Source organism: Vigna radiata, unplaced genomic scaffold (assembly GCF_000741045.1).
Source record: "Vigna radiata var. radiata cultivar VC1973A unplaced genomic scaffold, Vradiata_ver6 scaffold_471, whole genome shotgun sequence".
NCBI classification, from domain to species: domain Eukaryota; kingdom Viridiplantae; phylum Streptophyta; class Magnoliopsida; order Fabales; family Fabaceae; genus Vigna; species Vigna radiata.
The window spans coordinates 50,828-72,261 of NW_014543790.1; the positions used below are offsets into that span (position 1 = coordinate 50,828).

Consider the following 21,434-nt stretch of genomic DNA (forward strand, 5'->3'; position numbering starts at 1 on the left):
TGTCAACGCTAGGGATTACATCCCTTTTGATATAAGTTATTGGGGCGTCCGAATGTGGTCTATCCGTCAGCGCTAGGGATTACATCCCTTTTGATATATGTTATTAAGGCGTCTGGATGTGGTCTATCTGTCAACACTAGGGATTGCATCCCTTTTGATATAAGTTATTGGGGTGTCCGGATGTGGTCTATCCATTAACGCCAGGGATTACATTCCTTTCTGTTTGCTTGTAGTTTTATTGTGGACGTTTCTTCGTCGTCCTTTTTTGGTGTATGCAAGATGAGGCTATCTGCATTTTAGAAAAAAGAGTAGCCAAATAAACCAATGCATTTACAAGATTCGACAATTAATTATCATAAATAGATTATGCTATAAGGCTGATCGGTCGAGAAAGTAAGATTTGTTGGTCTTTGGTCGACTGCTTGGAGACCAAAATTGAAATTCATATTAGGATGTGCCATAGATGAGCTTTTAACTGCTTTAGTACCGTGCAATCTGCAAGCTAAAAATATAGACGAGACCGTTCGGATGAGATGTAACTGCTTTAAAGTCTTGTGATCTGCAAGATATATAATATAAAAGATATAATTGAGACAGGTCGGTTAAGATGTAACTGCTTTATAGTCTTGTGATTCGATAATATAGAAAATATAGGCGAGACCCTTCCATCTTTGGTTCAATGTTTGAAGATCAACATGAAATTCAGATGTGTCAAAGATAATTCGTAAGTGTTTAGCATCCTCCAAGAATTTGTCGTGATAGAGTAGATACCAAGAACATAATCTCAATTAAAGGTGTTTAAGCGGAAGGAAATCTTTTCTTCGAACCTGCATTTGAATTCAAATCTGCACTTGAATGCATACATAATAATATATTATGGAAATATGGTAACGCGTATATATTATGGAAGATGTCAAACACCCTTGTCTCGTGCAAGTAACTCTTCAATCAGCAGAGATGTGCGACGTTTGCATGACAATATGATAATAAAGCAAATTAAATAAGAAGATTAGATATAAGAAAGTGGATAAGATGAAATTGTAAACCCCAACAACTCCGTTCATCTATAGTTTCTTCTAGCCAATTGATTCACTGCATTTTGCATGTTTATTTTCATCTTGCATCAAACACCTAAGTTTAATTCTTTTCCAAGTATTATGCGATCTATTTATATGAAAGTTAAAGCCTAAGAGTCCTTCGGGAAAACGATACTCGGACTTACCCGTTTTATATTACTTGATAACGATCTGGTATACTTGCCAAGGACTTAACACCTACAAGTGCAGAAATTTGTATGGAAGCTTATATGTCATTTTGGGTTACCCCGAATGGTAATCACAAATAATGGCAGATAATTCATTGACAAGAAGCTCGTTGAATTCTACAAAGGTTAGAAATCAAACATGTCACGCTCAGTTGAACAATTGCAAATGAACGGTCAAACCGAAGCCGTCAACAAAACCATCATCGTTGAGCTGAAGAAAAGGTTGGGAGAAGCTCAGGGAGCCTGGGTGGACGAGCTCCCTAAAGTGTTGTGGGCCTACAATTGCACACCGTACGATACTAATGGAGAAATCCCGTTCAACCTAACATATGAACTTATGCCATGTTGCTGGTAGAAGTAGGAGAGCCCAAGTTGTGAAGGCAAGTAGAGGATTTCAATCTAAATGAGGAAGAGCTAAAATTGGGGCTCGACATCCTCCAAGAGCGAAGGAAGACGATTGTCGTCTTGTCAGAGGCCTATAAGAGGCTGGTAGCAAAGAGGTATAATACTAAGTTTCAGCCCAGGTGTTTCAACAAAGGGGATTTGGTATGGGGGAAACTGGAAACTCAAGAAGACAGACTACGCACGAAAAGTTGGTAGCTGTCAGATATTAGTTGTGTGTTTATGTTAATTAAGGAAACATAGTCCCTATGCTTATTATGTTATTTTTACATATTCATTTGTATTTGGGTTTAGCCTACTATTATAAATACATTACCCTATGTGTATGCAAAGACACATAAGGGAGATTTCTCCTAATCTTCTTCCTATTTCATATGGTATCTAGAGCTTAGGTTTTATTCCAGCCAATTCCACAGTCTTCGGTACCTACCGTCGCCGTTGTCCAACCACTGCCGCTGTCGCCGTTGTCCGACCACTGCCGCTGCCGCCGTCGCCGATTAGGGTCGTTCATAGGGCCGAAAGGTGCGCCCAACTCTGACGACCACAACGTCGGAAGTCGCTCCGTGAAAGGAGCCGCCACGCGCCTCCACCGTCGCCAGCGCGTGTATCCCACGCACCCACCTCCGACGAGACCTACTCGCCGTTGCCGCCACAGAAAGGGTCGCCGGAGACTCCTGAGTCCGTTCCTAGGGTCGATGACGACCTGTTTGGCCTATATTCGAGTAGATATGAGTTTTTGAGTGTGACCCACTCGCCGCCGCTGCCACAGGTGCGTCGTCGGAGCTTTCCGCCGCCGACCAGCACCACCCTGATCGCCTCCTCGCCCTCTTTCTGGATCTGTGGTCGTTGAGTCAATCGGAGCACATTGAATTTTTAGGGTTTCTCCCTCTCCATGGCTGTCCAATGTGATGATCAGAGTCTGTCTCACCAGCCAGGTAAAGTGTGACACCCGGGTACTAACAAGGGCGGAGAGTGATCACCGGTGCAAGAGGCATGGTGTAGGGGGCATGGACAAGGAGCGGCTCTTGGCAGGCTTCTAGTGGAAGGGGTACATGGACAAATCGAAGATACACCAGAATGAGAGGGATCTAGAGACTGTATAGGTATTGGACTATACGGTTGAAGGATAGCTTAAAGGAATTGATTTGGCTACTCATATCACCAGAAATGCATTTGCTTTTCTGTAGCCTAACCCATAAGAACTCCATGGTTAAACGTGCTTAGCCTGGAGTAATTCTGGGATGGGTGACCTTCCGGGAAGTCTTCCTGGAAAGTGTGTAAGTGAGGACAAAGCACACTAGGAAGCCTCGTGGTGATGTGTGGGGGCAGTCAACAGTCCCTGTAAGTTGTTGGGGCATTACATAAAGGACATCCAAAATGTGACCATGGTGGCAAACAACTAGGCCACGAAATTGATAGATGTTATGCGCTTCATGGACCTCCTCCTCGACCTATAGCAATGGCTAATTCTAATCCACCTCCTGCTTCTGTTACACTCGCAGGTACTCCTTTTGTTGGTTTGACTCACTCTCTCGGATCTTGGGTCCTTGACTCAGGCTCCACCAATCATATCACTGTTAGCAAGTCCTTGTTTTCTTCCTTGTCATATCCGGATAATTTACCCTCGGTAACAATGACTAATGGGTCTAGAGTCTCATCTCATGGTATTGGTACTGTTCATATTCTTCCGCCCATATCCATTGATCATGTACTTTATGTCCCTGGGTCTCCCTTTAACTTATTGTCCGTAAGTCGTCTAACTCGTTCCCTTAGTTGTGTTATTTCATTTAGCAAAGATTCTGTTTGGTTGCAGGATTGGAGTTCGAAACACATGATTGACACAGGATGTGAGTCTCATGACCTATATCATCTCTGTCCTTCTCCACGTGCTGGCGTAATCATGGAGTCACCATCCCTTCTTCATGCTCAATTAGGTCATCCCAGTCTTGCCAAACTGCAACAACTTGTTCCTAGTTTGTCAAAATTATCAAGTTTGCCGTGTGAGTCTTGTCAGTTAGGTAAACATACTTGTAGTTCCTTTCCTCGTAGTGTTTCACAACGAGCGTCATGCCCTTTTTCATTGGTTCATTCTGATATTTGGGGACCTAGTCGTATTAAGTCAACCTTAGGGTTTCAGTATTTTGTTACCTTTATTGATGACTATTTCAGGTGTAATTGGTTGTTTCTAATGAAGAATCGTTCTGAGTTGTTTTCTATTTTCCAAACTTTTTTCAATGAAATAAAAACTCAGTTTGGGGTTTCTATTCGCACTTTACGCAGTGATAATGGTCGTGAATACCTTTCTCAACCATTTAAACATTTTATGGCTTCTCATGGCATTCTTCACCAAACCTCATATGCCTATACCCCTCAACAAAATGGGGTGGCTGAGCGCAAGAATAGACACCTTATTGAAACAACTCGTACACTTCTAATCCATGGTCAAGTACCCTCGCGTTTTTGGGGTGATGCAGTTCTCACTACATGTCATCTCATAAACCGCATGTCGTCTTTTGTCATAGATAATAAAATCCCTCATTCTATCTTATTTCCTCAAGACCCTTTACATCCATTACCTCTTAGAGTTTTTGGGTCTACATGTTTTGTTCATGATTTTAGTCCTGGTCTTGATAAGTTATCTCCTATATCTCACAAATGTGCCTTCTTAGGATTTCCACGGTCACAAAAGGGCTATAAGTGTTTTTCCCTGTCCCTCAATCGTCATTTCATCTCAACTGATGTCACTTTTGATGAATCTTCTTTTTACTTTTCACATTTATCTTCTCGGTCTATACCTCCACCTGCTACTGTTGATATTCCTTTTTTTTATGTGATCCATCTCCTTCTTTAGACTCTCATTCCCCACAGGATCGTCCTTCAACTCCACCCCTTCAGGTTTATAGTTGCCGCAATCTTGTGCCGCCTCATGACTCACTTCTAGTGCCGCTTCTTGTGTCTCCTCCACTCCACCAAATGAGTCTGACTTGCCCATTGCACTCCATAAAGGTATACGCTGCACTCGTAACCCTTCCCCCATTATATTGTTCTTAGTTACCACATATTATCTCCATCTTTTTACACATGTCTCTCATCCATTTCTTTTGTGTCAATTCTCAAATCTGTGGGTGATACCTTAACTCATCCTGGTTGGCGTCAAGCCATGCTTGATGAATTAAGTGCTTTACAAAAAAGTGGAACTTGGGAGCTTGTCCAATTACCATCTGGAAAGTCTGTTGTTGGTTGCAGGTGGGTGTATGCTATCAAAGTTGGCCCTGATGGTACAATTGATCGTTTGAAGGCTCAATTGGTTGCCAAAGGCTACACACAAATTTTTGGTTTTGAATATGGTGATACTTTTTCTCCAGTGGCAAAAATGACCTCCATTCGTCTATTCATTGCCATGGCCGCTCTTCGACAATGGCCTCTTTACCAACTTGTTTTCAAAAATGCTTTCCTTAATGGTGATTTGCATGAAGAAATTTATATGGAGCAAATGCCCGACTTTGTTGCTCAGGGGGAGTCATCTAGATTGGCATGTCGTCTTCGCAAATCCCTATATGGCCTAAAACAATCTCCTTAGGCCTGGTTTGGTAAATTCAGCTGTGTTGTTCAACAATTTGGTATGTCTCGTAGTGAAGCGGATCATTCAGTATTCTATCGCCACTCAAGTGCTGGATGTATCTACTAAATAGTGTATGTCGATGACATTGTTCTCACAGGAAGTGACTACCTTGGCATCTCTCAGATGAAACAACACCTTTGTCACCATTTTCAAACCAAAGATCTTGGAAAACTCCGATACTTTTTGAGTATTGAAGTAGCACAATCCAATGATGGTATTGTCATATCTCAGAGGAAGTATGCGTTAGACATCTTGGAGGAAAAAGGGTTAATGAATTGTAAGTCTGTTGAGACACCTATGGATCCTAACATCAAACTCCTACCAAATCAGGGGAGCCTTTCTCAGATCCTGGACGTTACAAAAGATTAGTTGGTAAATTAAACTATCTTATTGTTACGCGTCCTGACATTTCCTTCGAGTTAGTATGGTGAGTCAATTTCTAAACTCCCCATGTGAAGACCATTGGGATGCAGTTGTTCGCATACTGAAGTATATTAAAGGATCACTTGGAAAAGGTTTGATATATGGTCCTAACAACGATAAAAAAATTGTTTGCTATTCAGATGCTGATTGGGCTGGTTTCCCTTCTAATAGGAGGTCTATTTCTTGATATTGTGTCTTTATTGGTGGCAACCTGATATCTTGGAAAAGTAAGACGCAAAGTGTTGTGGCAAGGTCCAGCGCAGAAGCAGAATATAGAGCTATGGTATCTGCTACTTGCGAGCTTGTGTGGCTTAAACAATTACTTAGTGAATTGAAATTTGGAGATGTCACTCACATGACACTTATATGTGATAATCAAGTTACTCTTCATATTAGCTTTAACCCTGTCTTTCATGAGAGAACCAAGCATATTGAAGTTGATTGTCATTTTATTAGAGAAAAAAATATATCCGGAGATATCAAGTCTAAATTCGTTGACTCAAGCAACCAGTTGGTAGACATATTCACCAAGTCCTTACGAGGACCTAGAATTGATTATCTTTGTAACAAGCTTGGAACATATGATTTATATGCTCCAGCTTGAGGGGGAGTGTTATATATTAGTTATGTGTTTATGTTAATTAGGGAAACATAGTCCCTATGCTTATTATGTTATTTTTACATATTCATTTGTATTTGGGCTTAGCCCACATTCTTATTATTATAAATACATTACCCTATGTGTATGCAAAGACACATTAATCTTCTTCCTATTTCGTAACAAGCCGGTTTTGTGGGGTTGAGTTAGGCTTAAAACCCACCTTCTAATATGGTATCAGAGCCATGGTTGTAGCCTATCCTAGCGATATCTATTCTTTCTTGGGCATTTCTATTCCACTTGTTGTCGGGCCGCTATTGGACCACCCAATTTCTATTATCACGCACGAGATGTCTATATCTCAGCGTGAAGGGGATGTGTTGGAAGTCCCACATCGACTAGAGGTAAGGCCAAATTATAATATATATAAGTGAGGTGCAAACCTCGCCTTACAAGCCGGTTTTGTGGGGTTGAGTTAGGCTTAAAACCCACCTTCTAATAGTAGCCAATTAGTAAGGGCCATTCAGAATAGTCGAAGATTTGAACAATGGGGCATATCATCTATGCCACCCGGACGTGAAGGACATACCCAACACTTGGAACGCATCACATTTAAAAATTTATTTTAGCTAACCTTGTATCATTTCCTTTCACAAATGAATACGATGAGGTGTTTCATGCATTTGCAAGTTCAAATCAATAAGAGCTAAGAGTCAGGTTGGTGAACAGCAAATTCCACAAGGAACCACTGCCAACTCAACCGAGCGGTGAACGACGAGTTCCTTAAGGTTGCCGCTCAGTCGAAATGGAAATTAAAACAAGATTAGTGAATGACGAGTTCCTCTAGGAACCACTGTAAGTCTCGCCGAACAATTTCTCCTGGCTAAAAGTCAAATAACTCGTAGCGGAACCAAATATGTATAATTCAAAAATCACGCCGAACAAAAGTAACTTGTAAAAATAACAAAACAAAGTAGTTTGGAATCCAAACGAAAGCGCATCCATTTCATGATTGAAGTGAGGGTATATATAATGTATTGGGAAACCGATGAGAAAACACTTCACAAAAGACTCGAGTGCTTGTCAAATGACATAACTTTAATTTAGAACATTTTATAACTTGAAGTTGTGTTAAAATGACATAACTTTAATTTAGAACATTTTATATTGAAGTCGTATCAATCTCACATGACATCTAAGAATACAAAACTAAAGTGATAATATCTTAACACAACTTCAGTTTAAAATACATTAAACTAAATACAAGTCACGTAAACATGATTTTAATTTAAAAATACCTTGCAATAAAGTCGTTTCACCCTAACACAATTTCTTCACAATAAAATCATACCGAATTAAAACAACCAATTTCTGTAAGTTTTTTTTTTTTTTTTAAATTATCAATTTCAATAATTCTGAAAAAAAACCATTTTGGTGTTTTTGTCCACCTCCACTTCTCATTAAATATGTTTCCTCATGTTTTTCCTTATGTTCTCTAAATTTAATTCTTAAACTATTTACTTCGGGATTAACTATTCACTTAGTTAAATCAGAATCGTAGCGTCTTTCATGATATTAAAATGATAATTTGTTAGTAAACACATAAATAAATAAAAAATCGTTATTTTTCAGGTATGACTTTTACATCCTACACCTCCACAAATTTTTCGCGCATCTCTTAAATTTTTAAAATGATAATTTTACTTCTTTGTAAAGTCGCTTCTGTGTTATATGTTCTAAAGTATTTTAAAATTTTTGGAACAAATATTTTGAAATTTTAAAAGTGAGATTTTCAGAATGAGGTTTTTGGAACACATGGAATATGAAACAAAAAATTCTGGAATAAGATTTTCAGAACAACCTTTCCTTAACACGTATCCTTTGAACAATCCCATATTACATGTGATTCTGAAAGTGCTTTTCAGAATGAGTTTTCCCTTTTGCGTTTTCTCTCTTCTTCCTTTCTAACATTCTTTTTCTCTTCTTCTTCCTCTTTTATTCTTTATTTGGAACAGCTTGATGACGGTAGTGGTAGTTAATACAGTAGAGTTTAATTATTTTTTTTACTAATACGAGAGTGCAACTGCTAATTGTGGTGGTGCAGGAAGAAATAGCCTCGAGGTTTTCTTCTTAGGCCCTATCCACTTTGTGTGTAGCAATTCATGCGTTGTGTGTGAATTATTTCGTGACAGATTGGTATTTTTCTTTTCATTCCATAAGTATTATTATGAAAATAAGTTATTAAATATTTATTTATGTTTACAAAAAGAAAATTTCTAGTTTTTTTCTCAACAAAAATGTTTCTGAAATAAATTTATAATAACCAAAAGCTATATTAAAAAGCTTGATACAATTTCAACCTTTCTTAATATGATCGTTTATTTGCGAATTAAAATCTCACAATACAGAGAGAGAAAAAATAGTAAAATAACTAAAGTATATAATTAGTTCATTGAAAAATAATACAAGTTTAGCATTTTCAACAAAGGTTTTCATGGAACAATGCCATGCGTCGTTCGTGCAAATATCTTCTTCTGTGGCGCCATGAGTTAACCACTGTTTCACAACCAGTCACCATTCTTAAATCTTATGTTTTCCTTCACCTCCACCACGTGATTGTGGGACCCACACACGCGCCTTGGCATTCTCGCTTCGCTTCTTCTATCTATGGCGGAAACCGACCCTTCCTGGGTGCTCCGCAACCTCACCCGNGTTTCCACCCAAATNTCGTACCTCTCNTCCTTCAAGCCCATCATCAGGACTCAATGCTGCGACCTCGCTCGCCGCATACGCTTCCTCGCTCCTCTCTTCCTCGAATTGCATGACAACGTCGAGTTGACTGGTGCCGTTTCCTTCCACGCACTTCAGGAAGCGCTCTTCAAGGCCAGGGATTTGCTCCAATTCGCCACCACTGCAAGCCAGGTTTTCATGGTACGTTCTTCAATTCACTCGACGAGCTTTGTGTAACTAAATTGCATTGCTCGTTTGAAAAATGATAGCTAAACACTTTTTTTTTTTTTTTTAAATTATTTTAAAATTCATTAAAAGTTACAAACACCGATTACACCATATCTCGTTTCTTTAATGAGATTCACTGTTTTACTCGTAATTTTTTAATTTTTTAAAAGAAAACTTTAGGTTTAATTACTTGTTTCTCACCGTCTCTACAAAATAATGACTTTGATATACTGTTTATACAAAATACACTGATTTTGAAATATTAAAAAAGTTGATTTATTTTAAAATAAAAAACTCAATATATATTAATGTATTCTGAAGACACATATTAAATTAAGTATTTATTCTTCATTGAACAAACTAAAAAATATTAAAATTATATGTGCATGTACTAAAGATGATAAAGAATAAAAAAATTATTTGTGTATCGCTGGAAGGAAATGTTTTTAGATATAGGAATTTGAAAGGGAGAGCAATGTGTGTTCAAAAGACAATTAGCGTTGCCAAAGAGTAGTTAAACTGAAGTTTAATTAATATTGTGCCTTCAAAAGAATATTATAGGGTGTGTTGCATGTACTTCTTTATGGTTGGCTTTTTGTAATGTCATTTGTTGTATATTTGAATTTCATTTGGTGTTTGGTTCTGTGGATGTTGCTTGGAATTGCAGATACTGGACAGAGAGCAAGTTAAGCACAGGTTCACAGATGTTGCTGTTCGTTTTGAACAAGCTATGAGCAAGATCTCCTTTGATGAGCTTGATGTTTCTGAAGAAATCAAGGAACAGGTGAATAATGTTTGTAAAGCTTTCTTTCTCGGGAATACTTCTAACTCAAGGAGAATATTGCATGTTAGTAATTTTGTAAAGGTGATCGAGCGCGTTCAATATCATGAGAAATAATTTTGTTTTTTTCTTTTTGGTTATGCCATGAAGCATTACTTTGCTAATTACTAAGAACGTAAGATCACATTTGGGTAAATAGTTTAGTGCGTGTCAGATTGAACTTATTTTTTTGCTTACTTTTGTCAGCTACGGGAGAGCTTTAAAGAATTAAGTGATTAATTGTTCAGACTTGTTTAAGTGTTTTCTTTTTTCGATTTAACAATTTCATTACTGCAGATTTTTGCTATCTCTCCGTATTGAAGCACCAAAATATGTGAAACTAGTAGCCTGTTTATATAAGCTTCGCTAAAAAAAATCGGAAAAAGCTAAAAAGAGCTGACAGAAAAGTCATATGCCACTTTATTAAACTAAATATTTGTTAAAGTCTTTATATTATGAGATAAGCTCAAATAAGTTTTGTTATAGATCTGTCAAATATCCTCCGAAAAATGGTATTTTCCTTGGTTTCTTTGTCTTCATTTGCAGTGAGTTGATCAATTTCTTGTTTGTCTGTTGCTACCACTTTTTGTTGTCTTAATTCTAAGTTCTTATTTCTCTGCTACTGTTGTCATCTTCAGGTTGCACTTGTGATCACTCAGTTTAGAAGAGCTAAAGAGCAGTTTGATCCACCGAGTCTTCAGCTTTATGAACAACTTTTGTCTGTTTACAACCAGAGCTATGATGTGAACACTGAAACTGCTGAACTACGTTCAATCTGTGAAAAGCTACAATTTATCAATGTGGATGATGTCAAGCAAGAGTCACTTGTTCTAGAAAAGATGGGCGGAGAGAGGTGGGATCATTCTCAGAAAAGGATACAGGATATGTCGTTGGTTGTGCTGAAAAAAATCCAAGATTTCTTAATGGTGGAATCAGGAAACATTATTGTGTCACCNAGTGAGGATATATCTCGACATACTGATGAGTCATATGTGAAATCNTGTANGCAATCANTGGTTATACCTGATGAGTTTCGCTGTCCAATATCTCTAGAGCTAATGAAAGATCCTGTTATCATTTGCACAGGGCAGGTTTGTGCTTAATATCACCTTTTTTAATTGTCCTTATGTATTATAGAAGTTCAGAAGCTATTATGACTGGCTGATATGTTTAGTTTATTGGCATGTAACAATAGAAACCAATGTTGCTTCTTCAAAGTAAACTTCAATTAATTTCATTTATTATACAGTTTATGGTTGCTAGTTTGAGTTTTCCTACATGGTAACCTACGAGTACTTTTTTGGTTGTTCTTTTCTGTAACGTCATTCAATAATTGACCTTTATGTGTTTACTTTATACGAACCTTAAACAGCAATTAGTAACCAGAAATATTGCATGGTTTTAGTGCTATATGAGAAGGCGGAGAGAAAGACCAAGACAAATATTGAAAGAAGTTGCTAAGAGGGATGGATCTCATGATAAATAATCTCTCGAAATATTTGGTCTATATCTAGGTCGAATGTTATCGTATACAAGGTTGCCAAACTTGATAGTTATGTAAACTTGTAGAGACCTATGGGACACGGACACTGGGCACAACACGGCCACATTCACTGACATCTGTATTATCTAAAATGTAGGATCCGATGACATGGATATATATATATATATATATATATATATATATATATATATATATATATATGAATTATGTAATTTGACAATCAAGATTTATAAATTCAAAATCATCTTAAAAAAGCTAGTCATATACTATAGTTTGAACAAATTGTTGCCTGGAACAAAATGGATCTGTATCTAATCTATCCATAATCCAAAATGTGAAAAGAGATTTTAATTCATTTAAGACATTCGACCCCTTGTTGATCATCATCATCATTGTGAAAGACACTCTAGCTCAGGTTCATCTACAAACAAATTAACAATTTCAAGAATTTCACAATCATCAAGTGAATTAAAATCTTTTCTAGCAACGTCTACATTTTTGTTTCCTCTTCATGATAGTGTGGAGTATTCCTTGAAACAAGTAGAAGATTGCTGTAAACAAATGCCAAGTCTTTTGTAAACAGAGGATTATTAGGATAAAAATATCTTCAATATGTCCATAATAATTGATAGAAAAACATCTTCAGAATCTTGCTATTCACTTAAACATATTTTTCTTTTGTTGTTTTAGAGTTAGATTGTTACAAATAGAGGTGATGAGAATGTAATTTGTATGACTATCTGTTTATGCTCTCAATTATTGGATGACTGAAGGAGGTTATGCTCCCAATTATTGGATGACTGAAGGAGGTTATGCTCCCAGTTATTGTTTACTTGTGTTTACCCAGATATTACNATCAATAAAAGATATCAATTCGTTCTATTCCATTCTTTTATTATTCTTTTGCTTGTTTTGAGTGTGTGAGATATTGTTCTAGTTACGTTCCATACTCGGATACGTAATATTATCATTGATAAAATATTGTATATTTCTTTACATAGTTCAAGTTGGTATAATAACTCTAAATGTAAGGGACCTCTTTTGTAGTTTCAGTTAGTTAGTTACTACTTGCATGTTTGTTGACCGGTTTTGAATCTAGTGAAGGAGGTTAAGCTCCTGGTTTCCGATTGTATTCTTGATTCTTTTGCTGCGAATACAATACATTCTTTACTCAATTCTTGTCTTGTGATTGTTGGTGTGTGTTAGAGAGTGATGGAGTTAGGATTCTTACCCGGATTCCTAACAGGTGAAAAACTGAGGCCCTCAATAAGTTTTTAGAGATGTATTTGAGGTGTTTCATAATGGATAACTTGATGGAATGGAGTAAGCTACATACATGAGCAAAATTTTAGTGCAATAGTTCCTTCCAATCTAGCATTGACGACTCCCCTTCTAAGTTGTTTATAGTGGAGATCTCACAACCATTGTCAAGTACCAATTGGGTTACATTGATCAAACCTCCCTACAAGAGTTGTTGCAACAACGAGACTTAGCACTCAGCTAAAAGATCATTCAATATATTCAGATATATGGGCTTGACTACAATGATACTTTCTCTTTGGTGGCCAAAATATTGTCAGACATTTCCTTGCATGGAAGCTATCCGTAATTGGCCCTTTCCTTAATTAGATAATAAAAATGCCTTTCTACATGATCTAGAAGAGGAGGTCTAAATGGAGCAACCTCTTGGGTTTGTTGCTCAGGGGGAGTCTAGTTTGGTTTGTAAGTTGCATCATCTCTCTATGGTCTCAAACAATCTCCTCGTGCATGGTTTGGAAAGTTCAGCCTCGTTCAATCCTTTGGACTAAAACGTAGCGAGGCAAATCACTCCGTTTTCTATTGTCACACCTACTCCTAAAAAGTGTGTACTTAATAGTGTATGTTGATGATATAGTGATCCCAAGAGATGATGTTGTTTAAATTTGTCAGTTAAAGAAACACTTATGCCATCATTTTCAGACTAAGGATCTTAGAAGTCAAATATTTTCTGGGCATACAAATAGCCCAATCATAGGTAGGAGTTGTAGTCTCAAAGAAAATATGCTCTTGACATCCTTAAAGAGATAGGTATGGTAATAGGAAACCACAGTAATAAGTAATGAAATAAGAAGAAAAGGGAACAGAGAAAGGATCACTGATCTTGTTTCATTGAAATCAAAGCAAATATAGAAGGAATAAACCTACTACCCAGAGCTAAGCTCCTCAAGAGACCCAAAAGGTACTCTCCCCATTGGTTTTTTGTCCAAAAACAGAATGTCCACACACACACACACTCCTCTGACACTAAATGCAAAAACGAAAAATCTCATAAAAAGGGAGATCTTCTAAGATCCTCCAATTTCTCTCTCCCTAACTAATCTGCTACTAATTTGTGTCCACCTCAACCCCCTTACTTTTTCTCCTAACATAAACATGTCCCCATTTCCTTTGCTCCTTCATTTCTTGGCCCAACGTATTTTTCTGGCCTAATAGATATTTGGGTTGTATCAATACCGCCCTCTTGAAAGATAGTCTTGTCCTCCAGACTAAGGGTTGGAAATTGGGCCTTCATTGACATCTCATCCTCCCATGTTGCTTCCTCTACTGTTTTTTCCAGCCAATGCACTCACCATTGGTTAACCCTTTCTCCCTCCTTGAGTATGCTTTGAGTAGCCAACACATTCTGGGGTATCAACATATTTGATTGGTCCTCTTCCAGCCCTGTTGGCAGTCCTTCTGCTGTTTTATACTCCCCAATGGCCTTCTTGAGCAAAGAAACATGAAACACAAGGTGTATTTTTGAATTTGGTGGTCTCAAATTTAGAAGAAATAATATTCTTTCTTATTATTTATGAGGTTACTAAACCTCTATATATATACATGAGTTTGCAGCCTATTTTAGGAAATATTGGACAACTAATTCTAAGGAGCTTGTAATAACGGGATTAATCCTACATAAAAAACCTAATAATGGCAGCATATGATTGTTACAGAAATACAACAACAAATATAAAACTTCCTAAAATACACAACACCAATCATTGTTTTGACAGGTGGTAACTGCAACTCATAAGCTACTTCTCCCATCCTTTCAATGACTTCAAAAGGTCTGTAGTACTTTGCGTTAAGCTTAGGGTTGATGTGAGAAATAACAGTGTTGCCTGTGAGGTTTCAGTTTAAGAAACACCATGTCCCCTGTCTCAAAACTTCTCTCCTATCGTTGTTTGTTCGCTTGTGTCTTCATACGATTCTGGGAACGCACCAAATGTCTTTTCAACTGACGAATGGCTTCATCTCTGTCAATTAGTTCTCATTGAACCGCCTCTACTTTCACCTCTCCTCTTACAACTGGAATAATTCTTGGAGGAGGCCTCCCATAAACTGCCTCACAAGGTGTATTCCCTATAGATTCATGGTAAGTAATGTTAAACCACAAATTAGAAATAAATGGCAGATGAAGGAGAAGTTTTCTCTGATCTAGAAAGGTATAGAAGATTGGTTGGAAAACTTATTTATCTTATTATAACTAGACCAAATTTGTTCTTCGCAGTTGGTGTGGTGTTAGGAATAAAAGTGGGAATTAACCTAATACAAAATGGTAAAAGGAAGGAAGGAGGGAAGTAGAGGCCGAACGATAGATAGAAGGGAGGAGGGAAGTATAGACTGAACGGTAGCAGGAAGGAAGGAGGGAAGTAGATGCCACACGGTAGCTGAAGAGAAGGAAGTTCAAGTCGAACGGTATGAGTATAGTAATACCGAACGGTAGCGAGTTAGAAGTTGAATGTTTTTCCTGTTAGGAAAGGGCGTGGGTATGAGATACTATAAATAGTCTTCCTGTAACTCTATTCAATTAGGTTATTTCTTTTGAGTATAGACTGGGCATGTTTGCCAATGGAGGAAGATATGCTTCCTTGGGGAAGATTACACTTGTAATTTTCTATACTTTACAGAATCAATAATACATACATACATACTTTCAATTCTATTGTTCGAGTGTTTGAGTGAGAAGAGAGCATAGATTTAGGTTACTCGTATAAAGTAACCTAACAATTGGTCCGACCTGCCGGATTTGTTTCGGAGGGAAGAAGAGCTAGCGCGGAGGAATGGTAGTGAAGAAGAATGGAGGGAAAATTAACGCACTAGAAGGAAGAATGGAGGGATGAATGGGGCGATGGAGTCAACAATGGAGGAATTGAAGGTGGAGGTGTGATCGATGAGTCTCGAGTTCCGACGAACTTTTGTACGACGCGCCAGGAACCGAGATCGGAGCTCCGAAGGAAGAAGTGATTCTGTCAAGGCTGGGCGACGACTGCCGGAAAACTCGGAGGAGAAATCAGAAGAAAACAGAAGAGAAGTTCGACGCAGTTGTTGGAAGCGCGTTGAACTACCTACATTTGAAGGTGTGGACCCCATGGGCTAGATCGCATAGGCAGAGAAATTCTTCGATCTCCAGGGTGTGGCGGAGAAGGAGAAGATAAAGCTCGTCTATAGATCCATGGAGGGAGGTTTGGCGAGCTATTGGTTCCACTTCTAGCGTAAGAAAACCAGGCATCCGACTTGGCGGGCTAAATCGGGACACTGTTGTTGAGGAGCTGGCAGCGCTGCGACAAAAGGGGAGCGTCGACGAGGACGTCCAGGAGCTTGAAATCCTGGTGCCGCAAGCATCGGGAAAAACAAATCACTCCTCACTTGATGCCGCTGTCGATCTTGGAACTAGCATTATGACTGTAGTTGAGGCTGATGTGGCCACGGAGCGAAGACCAGATCCGACCTCGTCGAATTGTGCTCAGTTGGGCCTTGAGTTGACAGTGTTGAACAGTGATTGCCCTCTTTATGATATAGTGAGAGAACGAAAAGTTTCTACAAATAGAACATTGATTCCAAAAGGGACAGTTCTGTGGAAAAAAAGCTTGATGAGGATATTTTGAGCCCTGAGGAGAGGAGGATTATGGATGGTTGTATTGCTTCAATTAATGGTTTTTCTGAAGATGCTGTGTATGGAGGTTTTGGAGGAGGTCATTGTATGATTAAAGGGGGTTACAGTTCCGTTATTGAGTATCAGGGAGAAGGAATTACAATTCCCTTGAACCACATTGTAACAAATGTGTCATATGGCATCAAGGAGCCTGATCAAAGTTATAAAGTCAAAGTTTCTACCTCAAGTGGCAATGAGTTCTCTGGTGATATTGTTCTTGTTACTATTCTACTGGTTGTTGGAAGGCTGAAACTATACAGTTCTACCCACCTTTGCCATAGTGGAAATGTTATTCTGTTTAGCATCTTAATTATGAAGCTCTGAATAAAGTGGTTTTGGAATGTCCTAGTGTACCTTGGGATGATACTATGGACTACCTTGGAGCAACAGCTGAGGAGAGAAACAGTAGAGGTCACTGCTTTAGATTTTGGAAGGTCCGGAAAATAGTTGGGGCTTCTGTCCTTATTGCATTAGGGGTTGGTAAGGCCGCCATAGATGGTCAAAGCTGGATCTCTTCTGATCAGGTCAAACATGCATTAAAGGTTCTCCGAAATTTTTTTGGACAGGATTCAGTTCTAGATCCTGTATCCTATATGGTGACTGATTGGGGGTAAAGATCCTTTTAGCTATAGGGTTTATTATTATGTTGCGGTTGGAACTTCAGGAGAAGACATGATATATTAGGGAGACCAGTTAACAACTGTTTTTTTTTTGTTGGTGAACTAACCTGCCAAGAGCATATAGATACTGTTGGGGGTGCGATGATGAGTGGACTAGGTGAGTCTATTCACAAAATTGACATAGTGATCAATGGAAATGGATATATTGTTGAGGTGAAGGGATTAGAAATCAAAGATAAACTTTATCTCTTTGATTTAGGAGGTGTGTGTGTGTGATATTAGGAGTTACCTGGTTGGCATCCCTGGGAGAAATGAAAGTAGATTGGTGCCAGCTGAGCATGAAGATGGAGCAGGATTTTGGAAAAGAGGTGACCAGAATGTTGGAAGTTAATAGAATCCATGAAGAATGAAGAGGATTTGCCACCACCCAAGCCTCCAGACTTGAATTAGGGATAGTTCCCTGAGTTCAACCTTGAGGACAAGGTTGATTTTGAGGGATAGGTAATGTTAGGAATAAAAGAGGGAATTAACCTAATACCGAACGGTAGAAAGAAGGAAGGAAGGAGGGAAGTAGAGGCCGCATGATAGCTAAAGAGGAGAAGGGAGTTCAAGCCGAATAATATGAGTAAAGTAACCGAACAGTAGCTTAAGAGGAGGAGGGCACGGTAGCTGAAGAGGAGAAGGGAGTTCAAGCAGAATGGTACGAGTAGGGTAATACCGAACGGTAGATGAAGAGGAGAAATGCACGATAGCTAAAGAGAAGGAAGTTCAAGCCGAACGGTATGAGTATAGTAATATCGAACAATAGCAAGTTAGAAGTTGAATGTTTTTCCTGTTAGGAAAGTGCGTGAGTATGAGATACTATAAATAGTCTTCCTGTAACTCTATTCAAATAGGTTATTTCTTTTGAGTATAGACTGGGCATGTTTGCCAGTGGAGGAAGATATGCTTCCTTGGGGATGATTACACTTATAATTTTCTATACTTTACAGAATCAATAATACATACATACATACATACTTTCAATTCTATTGTTCGAGTGTTTGAGTGAGAAGAGAGCATAGATTTAGGTTACTCATATAAAGTAACCTAACATGTGGTAAGTCAATTCATGCAAAATCCTTGTGTTGATCGTTGAAATGATGTCATTCATATTCCGAGGTATCTTAAAAAGGCTCCAGGATAGGGACTACTTTATCAAGATAAAGGGAGAACCCAAGTTTTTGGATATCGTGATGCTGATTGGGCTGGTTCTCCAATGGATAGACACTCTACCACTGTGTATTGTGTGTTTCTTGGAGGAAATATCATCTCATGGAAAAGCAAAAAGGCAAAATGTTGTCGGCCAATCATATGTTGAAGTTGAATATAGGGCAATGACATCTCTTACTTGTGAACCTGTATGGGTAAAACAATTCCTTCAAGAACTTAAATTTTTTGAGATCTAGACCATGAAAATGCATTGTAATAACCAAGCTCCTCTCCACATTGCATCCAATTCAGTATTCTACGAAAGAACTAAACACATAGAAATTGATTGTCATTTTATTCAGGAAAAATTGTTGTTAAAAGAAATTTGTATTGAATTTGTTGGATCAAATGATCGGCTTGCAGATGTGTTAATAAAGTCATTAAGGGACCTTAGATTGAGTTTATATGGTCCGAGTCTCGGACATATAATTTGTATGCTCTAGTTTGAGAGAGAGTGTTGAAATAAGTAATAAGTAGTACATTGGGAATACCATTTATTTGCTATAATCATGATTAGTACCTAGTCTTGTACCTAGAAGTCTAGTGCGTTCTATGAGTTGTACTTAGGAATCTAGGGTAATCTTTTGATCTTTCATCTTCCATTGTATTAGTTTCTAACATTATAAATAGAAGATAACAAAAGGGACCTGGTAAGTCCTCCAATTTTATATTCTCTTTTTATTCTCAACTATTCTCAACTGTAAACTTTGTAAACTTGACTTGTAACCTTGACTCATAAACTGAAGAGTTTTCTCAATATAAAAATAACATTAAAATATGTATATATACTGAAATACTCCCAGATCTAAAACTTAAACTGTAAACATGGCAAGATAATTGTGAAATATACCGTAAATTTACAAAATTTTAAATGTTGAAATCAATACTCAATATATCAGCATTTATAGATGAAAAAGAGAGAGACAGGAATCAGGCTTGTCAGCAGTTTTCAGCTTCTACTTGCTGCTCTGTTTGAATCAGGCTTGTATGTGATCATAGCTTATATAATAAATTTTAGTTATTAGAACTTTCTAATCTAATTTTTTTTCTTAAATAAAATAATATGATACAATTAGATGAAAATAACCGCATGTATCATTGAAAAATTGGTTTCTTATATAGTGGATCAATATAACTTGGATACCAAAAGATTTTCTGTTTGATATTATACTAAGGAACTTGTAAGTCACTGCTGACAGCACTTGGGAAAAAAGTTCTTATTCTCCTTTCCCTTTGAAAGTAAGGGGTAATATAATGTTACCCTGTCTGAAGCAATGTATTAAAAGCTGTGAAAGTTGTTCATTTTAAAATCAACTGAAATTTGGGTAGATTCCATAGAATGTTTGATTTAGTTTTCTCAGAGCACTGTTACAAGTGAGCATGAGACCTAACAAAGTTAATTGAAACAACAATTCTGGTTGGGGGACATCATTCTCAAAAAGGATGCATTTGAGGTACTTGAAAAGATGCATTGAAAATTTATTTCAGCATGAGATTTATTTAACTTATTTTAATATTTTGTCCTTTATAAGAAAACAGTTATAATTTGTTTTTCTGTGTTAGAAAAAAGTGAGTCCGCATTTAGAACGTTCACATAATTTTGTAAATAGTGAAAGCTGATCTCTGATTTCTTACATAGTGACCCCCCCCCACAATAACGTGAATTTCAAAACTGTTTCCAGGTAAAAATTGTATTGAAAATTTTGATGGGAAGAATAAATAAAAGAGATTGTGTTATCTGAAGTGTTATGCAGTTATCTAGCAATTACTGAATTTAAACATCAGAATTGGTAAATGTTATATAATAATATTGGAAGATTCAGAAAGTAATGCAAGTCAAGCTTTAAACTTATTTCCCATCCTCCATCAGGACATCGAATCTTTTCTATTATTGTCAGTGGCTGAGCTGGGTTGGACCAGTGTTAGAGATCCAGAATTGAAAAGAGACAAAAGAGTAATATTCTGTTAGACCGTTATTAGTCTATGGGAGAAGGAAGAGATTTTCGTTAGTTGGTCTAACTGCCTTGGCAGTTAGGGGGAGCGGGGAGAAGTTATTAAACCTATATAAATAGTTGTGGGTAGTTTGGGTGAAACACTTTTAGGGTTTGGTAGAATTGTTGGTCAGGACTTGTCCTGTGAAGGAGAGGTTAAGCTCTCTGTATTCTTTTCTTTGATTGAAAGTAAATAAAAGAGGTATTACAGTTGTCTGTGTGATTGTTTTGAGGGTGTGGAGTGAGTTTTCCATAGGTTTTTGATTAAAGAACCTATCATTTGGTCCGACCTGCCGGATCCAAAAGGAGCAGGAAATCAGCGATGGACGGACAGTCGTCGAAGGAGAGATTAGATAACTTGGAGATAACGGTAGAGGGAATTAAAGAAGAAACGGCGGCCATAAGACGCGACCTGCAACAAATGATGAGGATGATGGGCGGAGGCCAGAATAATCAGGAAGGAGGATCGGAGAGGGGAAGTAGCTCAGTGAATGACAACCAAGAGCGTCGCGACAATGGGGGAGTACAGCAGAATTGGAGGAAGAAGGTAGACTTACCTGGGTTTGATGGGCAAGAGCCACACAGTTGGATCAATCGGGCAGAGCGCTTCTTCGACATTCAAAAAGTGGCAGAAGAATATAAAGTTGAGCTCGCATATATCAGCATGGAGGGTAGTGCGTGCTATTGCTTCAAGATTTGGAAAGATAAAACCAAGAACTGGTCTTGGACGGGATTAAAGGCATCTTTGATCAATCGTTTTGGAAGAGGTTTTCGGGGCACGGTGTACAAGCAGCTAGCGACCTTACGTCAAGAAGGGTCGGTGGAGGAATTCACCAAGAGTTTCGAGATATTGCTGGGACAGACGCAAGGCTTGACATTAAGATTTTTCTTGGCGGGATTGAAGGAAGAAATTAAGGGCCAAATACGCATCCAAGCTCCTAAGGAATTGGAGGGGCCGATTAGGATCGCGAGAGATGTGGAGGATGCGATGATTCGAGCGCGAGGAGGAGGCTGGAACGACGTCAGG

General features: G+C 38.1%; 1 protein-coding gene across 3 annotated transcripts in view; it reads left to right on the forward strand.

Annotated features, from left to right (window-relative positions):
• The first annotated feature begins 8,694 nt into the window (after positions 1 to 8,694).
• The window catches only part of LOC106754775 (U-box domain-containing protein 13-like), a 19,364-nt gene continuing 6,624 nt past the window's right edge, over positions 8,695 to 21,434 (forward strand). Inside the window, exons 1-4 of one of the 3 annotated variants that reach the window (XM_022778054.1) lie at positions 8,695 to 9,240; positions 9,935 to 10,051; positions 10,726 to 11,178; positions 11,493 to 11,736. In XM_022778054.1, the coding sequence (XP_022633775.1) occupies positions 8,977 to 9,240; positions 9,935 to 10,051; positions 10,726 to 11,178; positions 11,493 to 11,573 (915 nt within the window). In that variant the 5' untranslated portion in view covers positions 8,695 to 8,976 and the 3' untranslated portion in view covers positions 11,574 to 11,736. Of the gene's footprint in view, positions 9,241 to 9,934; positions 10,052 to 10,725; positions 11,179 to 11,492; positions 11,737 to 21,434 lie in introns of those variants that run through there. The other 2 variants (XM_014636840.2, XM_022778053.1) reach the window with 2 other exon arrangements.